The sequence below is a fragment of the Haemorhous mexicanus genome, chromosome 17 (genome assembly GCF_027477595.1).
Source record: "Haemorhous mexicanus isolate bHaeMex1 chromosome 17, bHaeMex1.pri, whole genome shotgun sequence".
NCBI classification, from domain to species: domain Eukaryota; kingdom Metazoa; phylum Chordata; class Aves; order Passeriformes; family Fringillidae; genus Haemorhous; species Haemorhous mexicanus.
This window is the reverse complement of record NC_082357.1, coordinates 1476229-1489459: the sequence shown is the minus strand read 5'-3', so window position 1 is coordinate 1489459 and position 13231 is coordinate 1476229. Positions and strand designations below refer to the sequence as shown.

Sequence of the window (13231 nt, the reverse complement as noted above, 5' to 3'; positions counted from 1 at the left end):
TGTCCAAACGAGGCAGCAAATTTGTTCAGATCCCCCATGCCCAGATCCACCCTGTTCAGCCCTTCCAGATGTGCAGCTCCTGCCTGTGGCACTATTCCATGCACACATCTGGCCTGGGAATGCTGAGCACCCAAGTGAGAGCTCTGTAGGAAGGATCTGTAGTCTCATTCTTGCTTACTGCAGCTTCCTGTGCTCACCCTACATGCACACCTGCCTAAAACTGTGCCTAAAAGACACTGGGAACAATCTGCCTGGGAATCAGGCCCAGCTCCATCTTCCAAGCTACCTGGAAACCAGTAATTCACATTTCTGGGGCTCCTAAAGAGGGAAGTCAAAGTTTTCTCCCCACAGCACAGCATTGCCAGAGAAGATGAGAAGGACTCACCCAAGTGGAGAGTGTTTGACACATTTCTCCTCCAAGTTCTGCTGCAGGGAGGCTCAAAAGAACATTTACAGTTCAAGGAAATGAAAACCTGCACCCAAGTGCCTGCACCAGGATCTTTGAGGAGACCTGTGGAGAATGACAGAACAACCCTGGTATGAGAAAATGAGGTGTTTCATCAGCATTGACAAACACCAGAAATAAAATGAGTGTGAAATGAGGGATGCTGCATGTGTGGAAGTCTGGCTGCCTGCAGCACACACGGGTGCTGGCTGGGCTGGGACTGAGCTGCTGACTTCATCACTGACACCTCTGCAGGCACCTTGAAAAGTGTCCTAGAATAAATCTTATGGAATTGACAGCAACATCATTATTTTTGAACCAGCCTTCTGTGAAGGAAGACTGAGATCAGCCACGGGGCTGGAGTTAGGAAGCTGGGTTTGACCACCTGCCACACTCCTTCGCCCCACTGCCACTCCGTGTGGAAGAGGTTTTACAGCCACTTCTGTGAGCCAGAGAGAAGTTTGATAAGAGGATCTGTGTTTGCCCCTGGGACAATTTCCTACCAAGGTCATTGACATAGAAACCAAGAAAGAAAGAAGCATAAATAAGAGAAATCTGCAACTGTCTGTTCCAATGAGCACTTTGTTTGTCTTTCCTGACCAATGAGTAAAGTGTAAACTTAGGAGTTTTGTAAGAATGTATAAAAAGCATGCATGCTAAAATAAAAACAGGTTTGAAGCCTTCTGAAAATGGAGTGTGGCTTTGTATTGTCTCTGTCTCAACCACGACACTCCTGCACACCAGGCTGGACACACACAGATGTCACGGGCAGCACATGGAGAATGTGCTCTTAATTAGTGGTTCTGTGAGCAGCTAAACGAGAGCTGACACCTCATATTGGGCACTGTCCTCAGAGGACTCTGCAACCTTTGCAAACTGTGCGAGGGCCGTTCCCCTGCACAGCCACCTTCTCCAGACGGGCTTTGTCTGAGATGTTCCGACAAAACAGCCCGGCTGCCCCTAAGAGCACGAGGGGAGGGCTGACAACGCTGCTTGTGCCCCTGAAAATCCCAGCGAAGTTTTAGGGATGCCCGGACGGGACGGGCCCCGCGCTGCCGAGGGCCGGGAGCGGCTCCGCGCTGCCCGCGCTCCCTCTGCCGGCACCAGAGCCGGGAACAGCCTCTGGGAACAGCCCCGGGAACAGCTCTGGGAACAGCCCCGGGAACAGCTCTGGGAACAGCCCTGGGAACAGCTCTGGGAACAGCTCTGGATACGGCCCCAGGAACAGCTCTGGGAACAGCCCCGGGAACAGCCTCTGGATACGGCCCCGGGAACAGCTCTGGGAACAGCCCCGGGAACAGCTCTGGATACAGCCTCTGGGAACAGCTCTGGGAACAGCTCTGGGAACAGCTCTGGGAACAGCCCTGGGAACAGCCCTGGGAACAGCTCTGGATACGGCCCTTGGAACAGCTCTGGGAACAGCCCCGGGAACAGCTCTGGGAACAGCCCTGGGAACAGCTCTGGATACGGCCCTTGGAACAGCTCTGGGAACAGCCCCGGGAACAGCTCTGGGAACAGCTCTGGGAACAGCTCTGGGAACAGCTCTGGGAACAGCTCTGGATACAGCCTCTGGGAACAGCTCTGGGAACAGCTCTGGGAACAGCTCTGGGAACAGCCCCGGGAACAGCCCGGGATACGGCCCCGGGAACAGCTCTGGGAACAGCCCCGGGAACAGCTCTGGATACAGCCTCTGGGAACAGCTCTGGGAACAGCCCCGGGAACAGCCCCGGGATACGGCCCCGGGAACAGCTCTGGATACGGCCCCGGGAACAGCTCTGGGAACAGCCCCGGGAACAGCCCCGGGAACAGCCCCGGGAACAGCTCTGGATACGGCCCTGGGAACAGCCTCTGGGAACAGCCTCTGGGAACAGCCTCTGGGAACAGCCTCTGGGAACAGCCTCTGGATACGGCCCTGGGAACAGCTCTGGATACGGCCCTGGGAACAGCTCTGGATACGGCCCTGGGAACAGCTCTGGGAACAGCTCTGGATACGGCCCCAGGAATAGCCTCTGGGAACAGCCCCGGGAACAGCCTCTGGGAACAGCCTCTGGGAACAGCCTCTGGATACAGCCTCGGGAACAGCTCTGGATACGGCCCTGGGAACAGTTCTGGGAACAGCTCTGGGAACAGCCCCGGGAACAACCTCTGGATACGGCCCTGGGAACAGTTCTGGGAACAGCTCTGGGAACAGCCCCGGGAACAGCTCTGGGAACAGCTCTGGGAACAGCTCTGGATACGGCCCTGGGAACAGCTCTGGATACGGCCCTGGGAACAGCCTCTGGATACGGCCCCGGGAACAGCCTCTGGGAACAGCCTCTGGGAACAGCTCTGGGAACAGCTCTGGATACGGCCCCGGGAACAGCCTCTGGGAACAGCCCCGGGAACAGCCTCTGGGAACAGCCTCTGGGAACAGCCTCTGGGAACAGCTCTGGATACAGCTCTGGGAACAGCCCCGGGAACAGCTCTGGATACGGCCCTGGGAACAGCTCTGGGAACAGCTCTGGATACGGCCCTGGGAACGGCCCCGGGAACAGCTCTGGATACGGCCCCGGGAACAGCTCTAGGAACAGCTCTGGGAACAGCTCTGGATACAGCTCTGGATACAGCTCTGGGAACAGCCCCGGGAACAGCTCTGGATACGGCCCTGGGAACAGCTCTGGGAACAGCCTCTGGGAACAGCTCTGGGAACAGCTCCGGGAACAGCCCTGGATACGGCCCCGGGAACAGCTCTGGATACGGCCTCTGGGAACAGCCTCTGGATACGGCCCTGGGAACAGCTCTGGGAACAGTTCTGGATACAGCCTCTGGGAACGGCCTCTGGGAACGGCCTCTGGATACAGCCGCTGGGAACAGTTCTGGGAACAGCCCCGGGAACAGCCTCTGGATACGGCCCTGGGAACAGCTCTGGGAACAGCTCTGGGAACAGCCTCTGGATACAGCCTCTGGGAACGGCCTCTGGGAACGGCCTCTGGGAACGGCCTCTGGGAACGGCCTCTGGCACAGCCCTCGCCTCCCGAGCAGTGCCCACGGCTCTACAATGGACAGAGTTTATCCTACCACGGCCAGAGTAACAACCGTACTGAAGCAAAGGGGTCAGCTTCCCCCAGGCCTCAAAGCCACGCTCTGCACCTCCAGGATGCAACAACTAATGACTGATTGCTACAAACGCGGGAATAATTTACCCAAAACGATAGAGCAACTGGATCCCTGCTGTTTGGAGAGGGATTCCTGCTTGTGCCAGCCGAGAGCTAAGAGAGGAGAGGGAGCAGAACACTGTCTCTGAACACGAGAAGCAGGATGGAAGCAGAGCCAGCACTCCATGAGGCACCCGAGCAGCTCTGGGAACAAAGCCAGCCCTCCACAGGGCACCTGGTGCAGGTATTTAATGTGCTGGTGTTTCCAGAGGCTGATTTTGGAGGGAGCTGAACCAAGAGGGGAGTTCCTGAGAGCAGGAAATGGAGTCCTGCAGCGCTGTGCTAACGACCCCCGAGGCTGAGAGGGCACTGACAGCCGGGGTCTGACACCCCAACATGCAGTCAGTGCCTGTGCTCTGGACAGAGGAGCTCCCCAGCTGCTCTGCCCTTCTGCTCTCGCAGCACGGCTCGGGGGAGCTCAGAGCTCCCTGCCCGGTCTAGGGGGGCTGCTCAGTACCGCAGCAGCCGCCCCACACCGGACTGCTCTAACCACGACTAGCGTGCAGTCACGACCGCAACGACAGTGACAGCGGGGGCAAAACAGTATCATAAACACCCGTGACGCTGTCGCCGGGCCAGCGGCACAGGGGAGCTCAGAGGCGGCAGCAAGGAGGCCGCGGCCGGGACACCTCGGCCCGGTGGAGCTCGGTGTGTCCCCGCCGGGCCTGCATCGGGCCCCGCCCGTTACCATGCGAACGGGCCGTACCCGGTGTCCCCGTGTTTCCGCCCCGCCGCTCCGCGCCCCCGGCACAACGGTTCCGCGGGGGGCGGTGACAGCGCGGGGGGAGCACGGCCCCTTTAAGCGCGGCGCCGCCATGATCTGCCTGGTGCTGGGGCTCTTCGCTGGCCTCTTCCACAGTGGTACGGAACGGGACGGGACGGGACCCCCGGCCGGGTCTGAGGAACAGGGATCCGCACTCCCCTTGTGCCTGAGGGCCAGGGACCTCCCTTCTCCGGGAGAGACCCCGCGGCTGAAGGCCCAGGCCAGGCCCCCCTGTCCCTGTGCTCTCTGCGGCCAGGACCGCCCTGCCCTCCCCCGCGGGAACCTGGGAACCCCCTGTGTCCCCTCGGCTGAGGGCCTGCCACCCCCCTGTGCCCGCTTGGCTGAAGGCCCGGAGGCGTCCCCTTCCCCCCTCAGACCTCTGCCCTGTCCCTGCAGCCTTCGGCGGGGTCAATGAACGAACCTTCGTGGCCATCAAACCGGACGGCGTCCAGCGGCGCCTGGTCGGGGAGATCATCCGGCGCTTCGAGAGGAAGGGGCTGCAGCTGGTGGGGATGAAGCTGCTACAGGTGAGCGGCCGGGCCCACCCAGGCTGGGCGTCCCTGGAGTCGAGGAGCCCCTGCGGCCCCCCAAGCCGTGTTTCTGCTGGTAACAGCTGGGGGTTCTGCCTGTAGAGCCTGCTGGTGTCACTCCAGCACCAAATCCTCGCAGCTCAGGGAGTTGGCACTGGGAGGGTGACTCCAGCTGTGGGGAGCATGTCTGCCCTTGGCTGTGCCTGTACTCCAGGGCTGGCACTGTAAGCTGGCAGCTGGAAATGCCTGTCTGTGTCAGGCTTCTGCTGTTTCACTCCTGGAATTGGGCATCTGTGCAAGAGCTTCATTCTGTTAATTTCCTGCGTCCCTGAGGCACAGCCCTTGTCCAGATGCCCCTGTGGGAGCAGACTGAGCTCTGTGCTCTGTGCAGGCCTCGGAGGAGCTGCTGAAGGAGCACTACATCGCCCTGCAGGACCGTCCCTTCTACGGCCGCCTGGTGAAGTACATGAGCTCCGGGCCCATCGTGGCCATGGTGAGTGCTGGCCAAGGAACAGGGACCAAGTGCCAGGTGTGAGCAGCAGTGGCTGCTGGCACAGTGGAAGTAAGGTGATATCTCCCCTCAGAGGGTCTCTTGAAGCTGTACTGAACTGCAGGGATGTTTTCTGTTGTAAATTAAATCATAGAATGGCTTGGGTTGGAAGGGATCTTAAAGGTCTCGTTCCACCCCCTGCCATGGCAGGGGCACCTTCCACTAGACCAAGGTTGCTCCAAGCCCCATCCAGCCTGATCTTGAACACTTCCAGGGATGGGGAGAAATCTACAGACAATTTGGATTATTTTCCAAAATCAACTTTGGAAGAATAATTTGGAGAGACCCTTTGCTGTCTGTCACCCGGGTGAATCTGGTGGGGAATTCAGAGGGCAGCTGTGACCTGCTGGGGCAGCTGTGGAAGCTGATCCTGGTTTTGCTCTCCTGTAGGTCTGGCAGGGCCTGGATGTGGTGAAGACAGTTCGCACCATGATCGGGGAGACCAATCCAGCTGAATCCAGGCCTGGCACCATCCGAGGAGACTTCTGTGTTGAAGTCAGCAAGTGAGAGCTTTGACTACTTCTTCCCTCAGTGTTTCAGGGCATCCTGTCCAGGCATTCCTGTGCCAGGCCTGCCCAAGCCACATCGATCTGCATTCCCAGAGCAGAAGTTCTCCCTTTTGTGCTCAGACCAGAGCTGAGCTCTGCTTCCCAGGGTTGGCTTTAATAGGAGGAAGAGCCTGGGTTGTGTCTTTCCTTCCTCCTGAGTGCTCTGTTGAAAGCAGGTGGGCTTTGCCTGTTTTCCTCTGGTAATCAGGACTGTCAGGCTGTGAAGAGGAAGGGAGGCTCCCACTCAGTCCTTTTATGGGAGCAGGTGAATATCCTTGGGTGGCCCCAGCCTGGCTCGTGGTAGACACAGCTCTTACTGAACCATCCTGCCTTAGATCTGTTTCCTGGTGTCTGATACCAAACCTGCTTTGATGGAAGGGGGAAAATCTGGAGGCACAGCTGGAATCATTGTCATAAGAAATGCACATCCCAGAGCTACAGTCACTTGTAGCTCCTCCTGTAGCAAACAAAAGGTTCCTCAGCCTAGAAGGGGGGAGTGCTGGGAGCTGGCATTGCTGAAAGGATGAGTGGTATGGGATAGGAAGGGATATTGTGGGACAGGACTGGTTTAATGAAATTGGTTAAGGGGGAATTTTGCAGACTGCAGCATCCCTCTCCCACCTTTCCCAGCTTGGTGAGAGCTTTCTCCTTGCCCACAGGAACGTGATCCATGGCAGTGACTCTGTGGAGAGTGCCCAGCAGGAGATCTCGCTCTGGTTCCGCCCCGAGGAGCTGCCCTGCTGGGAGGACACGGCTGCACACTGGATCTACGAGTGAGCAGCACTCCCAGGGGGAGTTCATCCTCCTGCTGGGACACAGCACATTTCCATCCATCTCATGGCAGCTGCTGGGGCTGGCTGCAGATCCTCTGTGGGATTCCTCTTCTGCCTGTGGGATCCTGGGAGCTGGGCTGTGTGTGGAACTCTGGTTCAGCTCCTGCCAAGGGGAGCTCTTTTTTTCTCTCTCTGCTCTAGTAGGTAGTTGGTATTGTTGCTCTGTTTGCTGAAGCATCTTAAATCCCAGGTAGCTCAAGCTGATTAATTGAAGCAAAACTTGGGCTCTTGGCCCATTCCAGGGTGTTCTCATCCCTGCCTGGAGCAGGAGAATGCGTTTTTCTTGCTGCTGGGAGAGGTGCTGGTCACAAGGTGATGGGCTTGACAATTTACCTGCTTTTCTAGAAGGCTTTTCACCAAAGGCTTTTAAAGAATTGGGCTGCTGTAGGATAAGGGAGTAAACTCTCATTTTGGAGTTCATTCCAAGACAAGGAATGAAGGATGGGACAATTCTCTCTCCCTTGGGGGGAGCCCTGGGTGCTGGGCTGGCAAAAGCTGACCAAGTTTCAGATGTGATGAGTGAGTCCATGGAAGAAAGATTCTCCAAATGCTGCTAAACGCACAATTCCTCAGGCTCTGCTTCCTGGGCTGTGGCTGTGGAGTGGGAAGCAGCTCCTTCAGGTCTGCTCTGGTTCTCTGATGCTGCATGGCCCTGACCCAGCCTGACACCAGACTGTCCCTCTGTGTCACTGATGTGAGGCAGCAGCACTGCAGCAGCCACAGGAATAGAAGGGGGAGAGGGAGGCAGGGAAGGGTTTGTGGATCTGGGGCTCAGATTTAGGGGAGTATTTAGCTCTCTCTTGTGCAGAGGCTGTGCAGTCCTGGCACTGAGCTCTGGCAGGTCCTGACATCTTCCTTGTCCCCCTGAGAGCTTGCAGTGGAGCTTTCCTGCTGGGAGGGTATCAGGAAACCAGTTTGTAACAGGCTGGACACCACCTATGAGCTATCCCTGGCCACCCAGCTCCTCAGAGCTGTGCTGTGTCTGAGCTCCCTGTGCAGCCTCACCAGAGCAAAAGGACAGGGACAGTGACATGGAGTCCTGCCATGGATGAGGGACATGGCCCAGGGAACAAGATCCCCAGGGCTTTCCTGTGTGCAGGATGAGTTTGACCTGTGCCCTGAAAGCCTGTCCCTCTGGGTGCTCAGCTTCGGAGGTGCTGGAGAATGAGGGCAGCTCTGAGGGAGCAGAGTGAAGTCAGCCCCACTCCTGCTCCCTGCTGGCCCCAGGGTGGTGGGGCTGAGCAGGGCAGGGGTGGGAGGTCTTGCTCAGTGAGTGGGGCTGTCCAGCTGCCTCAGCCAAGGCTCCTCCTGCCTTGGGACCTTCTCCAAGCACCTGTGTCCAGCTCTAAATACCTGACAGATCCCATTTGTTCCTGGAAATTGTCCACTTGGCTGAATTTGGAGTCTGGCTGCAGCAGGCTGCAGGAGAAGGCACTGGTGAAGACCAAGGTGTGAAGCCAGTGGGAGGAAGGCCACGTTTGTTGTTTGACAGATGCATTGAGAAGAGCTGTTGGCACCAGGAGCTGCCAGCTCTGACACAGGGAAACTCTGCCCAAATAGCTGAGCTTCATCTCCTGCCATTGCCTCTTCTTGGAGGATCCTTCTTCTCCCTGTCTGCACAGACAAGATTGAAGATGCCTCCTGGTTTCAAAGTGCACTGAACTCCAGTCAGATACTGGACCTGACTCACTGAGACACAATCCCAGGCCCATCCTCTCCTCTCTGTGTGTGTAGGTTTGGTGTCTGCCATCACCTCGTCCCACTCTGGGGCACGATGGAGCAGCAGCTGCAGGGAAAGGGCTCCCAGAGACCCTGCTGGGAGCAGGTCCAGGAGCTGAGCTGTGGCTGGTGTTCCTCGAGCCCCTGGGGACTTTTAATTGCTTTGCATGTTGGTTTCTGCTGCTTCTCCTCTGTCCAAGACTGTGTTAAACTGTAATAATAAATGTAGAAGCTGTCTGTTGTTCCTCTTGGGGCCCTTGAAGGCAGGAGGCTGCAGGTGCTTGTCAGAAATAGCCTGGGAGGTTTTGGGTGCAGCAGTTGTGTGTCAGAGCTGGAGGAGGTGAAGGCAGCAGAGATGCCCTTGTCTCTGCCCTGTGCAGGGCTCTTGTGCTTCCCACTGAAGCAGAAGTCTGGCTGGGGTGATGTTCAGTGGAGCCAGGGTGAACATCAGCACCACACGCTCCTGGCAGCAGAAACAGCAGGAACTATGCTCCTGCAGGAATCACAAAATCCAAGAATAGCTGGGGTTGGAAAGGACCTCTGGAGATCATTCAGTTCCCTGTCAGATCAGGGTCACACGGAGCAGCCATCACAGGAATGTGTCCAGGAGGGTTTGGAATGTCTCCAGAGCAGGAAACTCCCTGGGCACCTGCTCCCATGCTTGGGCACCCTCAGTGTAAAGAAATTCTTCCTCATCTTGAGAGGAGACTTCTTGTGTTTTACTTTCTGGCTCTTGCTCCTCCTCCTGTTGCTGGGCACCACTTGAAGAGCCCTGCCCCATCCTCTTGGCTGGATTCCAGCCCTGTGTCAGACCCTGCTTTCTGCTCCTGGGGCTTTTCCCTGGATTGCCAGCAGTGCATTTGCCAAGGTCTGAGCTGCTGCTGTCAACCAAACAAACATGGAGCATTTAAAATGAAAGATGGTTAAAAATTTTATGGGATGGGAAATGGCTTTTCACCTCTTCTCTCCAGAGTTTTGCTCCATGTTCTCTCTTTGGACGTGTTCTCCCCAGAGTTTTGCTTCCAGCCCTGTTAGTGGGAACACAGAGCTCCAGCCCCGGTGCAGAGCAGGACAATCCCCTCCCTCAGCTGTACCCAGGGCAGAGTCAGCTCTTCTGGCTGCCACTGATGGCTCCTCCTGAAGTTGCTGCCAGCCCCCAGGTCTGTCTGCTGGCTGTTCTCCAGCCTCTCACCCCCCAGATTGTCCAGCCCTGTCCCAGGTGCAGAGTCCAGCACTGCTGCTGTTGGATTTCACACAGGTTGTGACTGCCCAGCTCCCTGTAAGGGCCCTTTGGGGCTCCACAGCCCCTTCCAGGTCACTGTTGTTGGCAAACCTGCTTAATGTATGGTAAATTCCTGGATTTGGAGCATTTACAAAAACATTCAAGAGGACCAGCCCTCAAACAGAGCCCTGTGTAACCCCACTGGTGACTGTCCTTTTTCCCTGCCCTGACAAACCAGTTCCATGGCAATATTGGGCTTTTTTCCCCCTTTTCCTTGGATTTGGAGGGGTCTTCTTTCATTCCAGCCTCATCCCAGCTTTGCTGCCATATCCAGCCACCCAAATCATGGGATTTTTGGAGCTTCCTGCCCGTCTGGATGTCCCAGCCCCTTCCCCAACACCCCTGGAAATTCTGGGAAAACCACACTGGATACAGGGGGCCATTTGGGGCCATTCCTGATGTGACCCCATTTGCTATAGTCCTTTGAGCTTGAGCTGGCACTGCCTGCTCACCCATGCAATGGTGGAGCTGTGTCAGGGACAGCTTACCCAAGAGAGTGCTGGAGATAGTACCAAAAGCTTTGCTAGAACCCCAACCCACCCCATCTACTGCCTTCCAAGGATGGCTGACACAGAGCTGGGAGGGGGGCTGATCCCTCAGAGGGACCTCAACCGGGGCAGAGGAACCTTCTGGAATTCAGCACAGGCCATAGCAGGCTCCTGCAGCTGGGGAGGAACAACCCCAGGCACCAGACTGGGCTGCAGCTCTGTGGAGGAGAGTGACACTGACTGCTCTGCTCCTGACCAGCCCAGGGGCCAAGGGGGGTTCCTGGGGGTGTGAGGGAGGGGATCCTGCCCCTGTGCCCAGCCTGGGAGGCACAGCTGGAATGCTGTGTCAGCACAGGAGGGACATGGAGCTCCTGGAGCAGGTCTGGTAGGGGCTGTGAGGATGCTGAAGGGCCTGGAGCATCTCCTTGTGAGGAAAGGCTTAGAAAGCTGGGGCTGCTCAGCCTGGAGAGGAGCTCCAGCTGAGAGGGGGCCTCAGCCCTGGGTGTCCCTGGGTGCAAGGAGGGCTCAGAGCCAGGCCCAGGCTCTGCTCCAGGGCCCAGCAATGGCATCAGAGCCACGGGCAGGGACTGAGCCCAAGAAGTCCCAAATGAACACAAAAAACTTCCTTGTACAGTGGCACAGGCTGCCCAGAGAGGGAGTGGAGTGTCTGTTACTGGAGATGTTTCAGAGCTGTCTGGCACAGCCCTGTGCCCTGGGCTGGCAGGGCACAGGCAGCTGGGACCAGGTGAGCCCCAGTGGGGCTCTGGGCAGTCAGTGCCTGAGCCTCTCCCAAATGGGGATGAAGATGAAGCAGGACCTTCCCCCTGGGAGCCCACACTGGCTGTCACTGCTGCCTGCGTTGTTTCGCAGGGGGTTTTCAGCAACTCCCCAAAATAACCTCCAGGATTTCAATAGACGCTGAAGTGGGACTGACAGGCTTGTAGGACGCAGGGTCTTCCTTAAGTCTACTTGAGAACTGGGACATTTATCACCTTCCACTCAACAGAGACTGTTCAGACTTCCCAAACCCTGTAAAACAATGGAGAGGGCGCAGGGTGCCATCAGTCAGTGCCCTGGCGTGGATCCCATCGGGTCCCGTCCTGCCGGAGCGTCCTGAGCAGGTTCAGGGCCTGCTGCCAGTCTGTTATCTTCCAGCACAGGCCTGCAGCCTTACCGCGCGAGCCACTACAGAGAGAGATATATCAGGTTACTCTGTTGCCTTTTATCGTTACACACATTCCCTACACTGCATTTCATTCTGTGGAAGAATCCTCAGCTTGTTTAAGAGACACGAGGAGTAGGACGAACGCAACTTCCTGGAGGCTTCACGCCACTGATTCTTATGAGGCTCCACCAAACGCTGCTGGGCGGGAGGAGCGGGCGCGGGCAGCCTCTCTGTGCGCTCTCCGCCGGCTCTCCGCCGCTCCCTCAGAGGCCGCCGCCATCTTCCCGCCCCTCCCGCCGCCGCGCGCGGGCTGCCGGGACGGGGCGTGCCGGCGCCGGGGATTGGCCCGCTGCGATCACGTGCTGAGGGGCAGTCGGCCGCGAGCCTTTCCCGCGAGGTGTGGCCGCGGCGGCTGCCGCTGATTGGTCTTTGTGCGAGGTGTGGCCGCTGGAGCCGTCGCTGATTGGCCGTGGCGCGCGCGGCCCGGCGCGAGGGCAGCACCGCCCACGTGACGCGGGCGCGGGGCCGCAGCGGGCCCGGAGCGGCGGCGGCTGCGTCCCGCCGGCGGTGAGTGAGGGCGGGCCCGGCACCGGCACCGCTCCCTCGGGCCGCCCCTCCGCCCCGCCGGCCGCGCTCCCTCCGGCGGAGCTGCCTCCCCGGGCCCCGCTCAGCCCTGGGCCCCGCTCGGCCCCCGCCGGGGCCGCTGTCCCAGAGACAGCGGTGAGCCGTGAGCGGCGAGCGGGCCTCCGTGCAGCGGGACATCGGGCGGCCGGAGCGCAGCCCCGGCCCGGGAGGTGCAGCCCCGGCCCGGGAGGTGCAGCCCAGCCCGGTGTTCGTGCCCGGGGCTCCTGGGCCGCGTCAGAGCGAGTGTGGCGGGCTCGTTTTGTTCCCCGGCAGCTGGATTTCCTTCAGCCCTTACCAATGGAGCGGTGCGGTGTGAGGAGAGCGAGCTGCAATGGAACTGGAGGGATAGCGAGGAACTTCCAGTGTTGGAGGGAAGACTGGTACAAGGCTTGACTTCTTTCTTTCTCTCCTTTTTCTCTCTAATGATTGCAGCAAGCGCTCGCAGCACGGCCCTTTGTCACTTCCCGGGAAAACTCCAAAAGCAAAGCACTTGTTCTGCTACCAGCATCCTCGGTTACCCGCGGTGAAAGAAATCCAGCAGTGCAGCCCCACAGACCTTTCCTAATGCGATGGGAACGATGCCGTGAGGCCTGGTAAGGCTTGGCCATAGCCATGACAGAGCCCCACAGGGTGTCGTTCACCACTCTGCACGGGCCCCTGAGCAGCAGCTTCCTCAAGAGGTCTCGGAAGGACGAGGCAGAGCAGCCCCCGGAGGCGGAGCCGGCGGCCACGGCCGTGCGCATCACTCTCACCCTCTTCGAGCCCGACCACAAACGCTGCCCCGAGTTCTTCTACCCCGATCTCCTCAAGAGCTGTCGGGGGAAAGTAAAAGGGGGTTCTTCAGGTGACAAGGTGAGTGCCCCTGGGGGCCTGTGGGGATCTGTGCTGTAGCTGAAGGTCTCAAGGGCTGTCTCAGCATGGCTGTTGTGAGAGCTGGGTCGGTGTTTGCTGTGGGGTGCTGCGAGGTGGGAGGAGGGTGGGTGAACATCCTGCAGGCAGGAGAACTGACCCCCAGGCTGGGGTGCTTGTTGTCAGGCCATGCTGGGGCACTCCTTTGCCCTGGCTGGAGTTTGGTGTTGGGAGGGTGTTT

The 13231-nt window shown here is 58.5% G+C and overlaps 2 protein-coding genes across 8 annotated transcripts in view; both read left to right on the top strand.

Moving 5' to 3' along the window:
* The first annotated feature begins 4346 nt into the window (after positions 1-4346).
* On the top strand, positions 4347-8819 carry LOC132335209 (nucleoside diphosphate kinase 3-like). Its single transcript, XM_059861506.1, has 5 exons — positions 4347-4500; positions 4799-4929; positions 5324-5425; positions 5873-5985; positions 6690-8819. The coding sequence occupies exons 1-5, from the start codon at positions 4455-4457 to the stop codon at positions 6805-6807; spliced, it is 510 nt and encodes a 169-aa protein (XP_059717489.1). The 5' UTR covers positions 4347-4454; the 3' UTR covers positions 6808-8819.
* A 3195-nt stretch (positions 8820-12014) lies between these two features.
* Positions 12015-13231, top strand: part of UBN1 (ubinuclein 1) — a 35216-nt gene continuing 33999 nt past the window's right edge. For 3 of the 7 annotated variants that reach the window (XM_059861637.1, XM_059861641.1, XM_059861638.1), the window contains exon 1: positions 12201-12993. In XM_059861637.1, the coding sequence (XP_059717620.1) occupies positions 12754-12993 (240 nt within the window). In that variant the 5' untranslated portion in view covers positions 12201-12753. Of the gene's footprint in view, positions 12085-12199; positions 12994-13231 lie in introns of those variants that run through there. The other 4 variants (XM_059861642.1, XM_059861639.1, XM_059861636.1 and 1 more) reach the window with 3 other exon arrangements.

Coding starts and splice junctions, on each gene's coding strand:
- LOC132335209 (XM_059861506.1), top strand. CDS start 4,455: ATGATCTGCCTGGTGCTGGGGCTCTTCGCTGGCCTCTTCCACAGTG. Junction 4,501..4,798: donor CGCTGGCCTCTTCCACAGTG/GTACGGAACGGG, acceptor CTGTCCCTGCAG/CCTTCGGCGGGGTCAATGAA. Junction 4,930..5,323: donor TGGGGATGAAGCTGCTACAG/GTGAGCGGCCGG, acceptor TGCTCTGTGCAG/GCCTCGGAGGAGCTGCTGAA.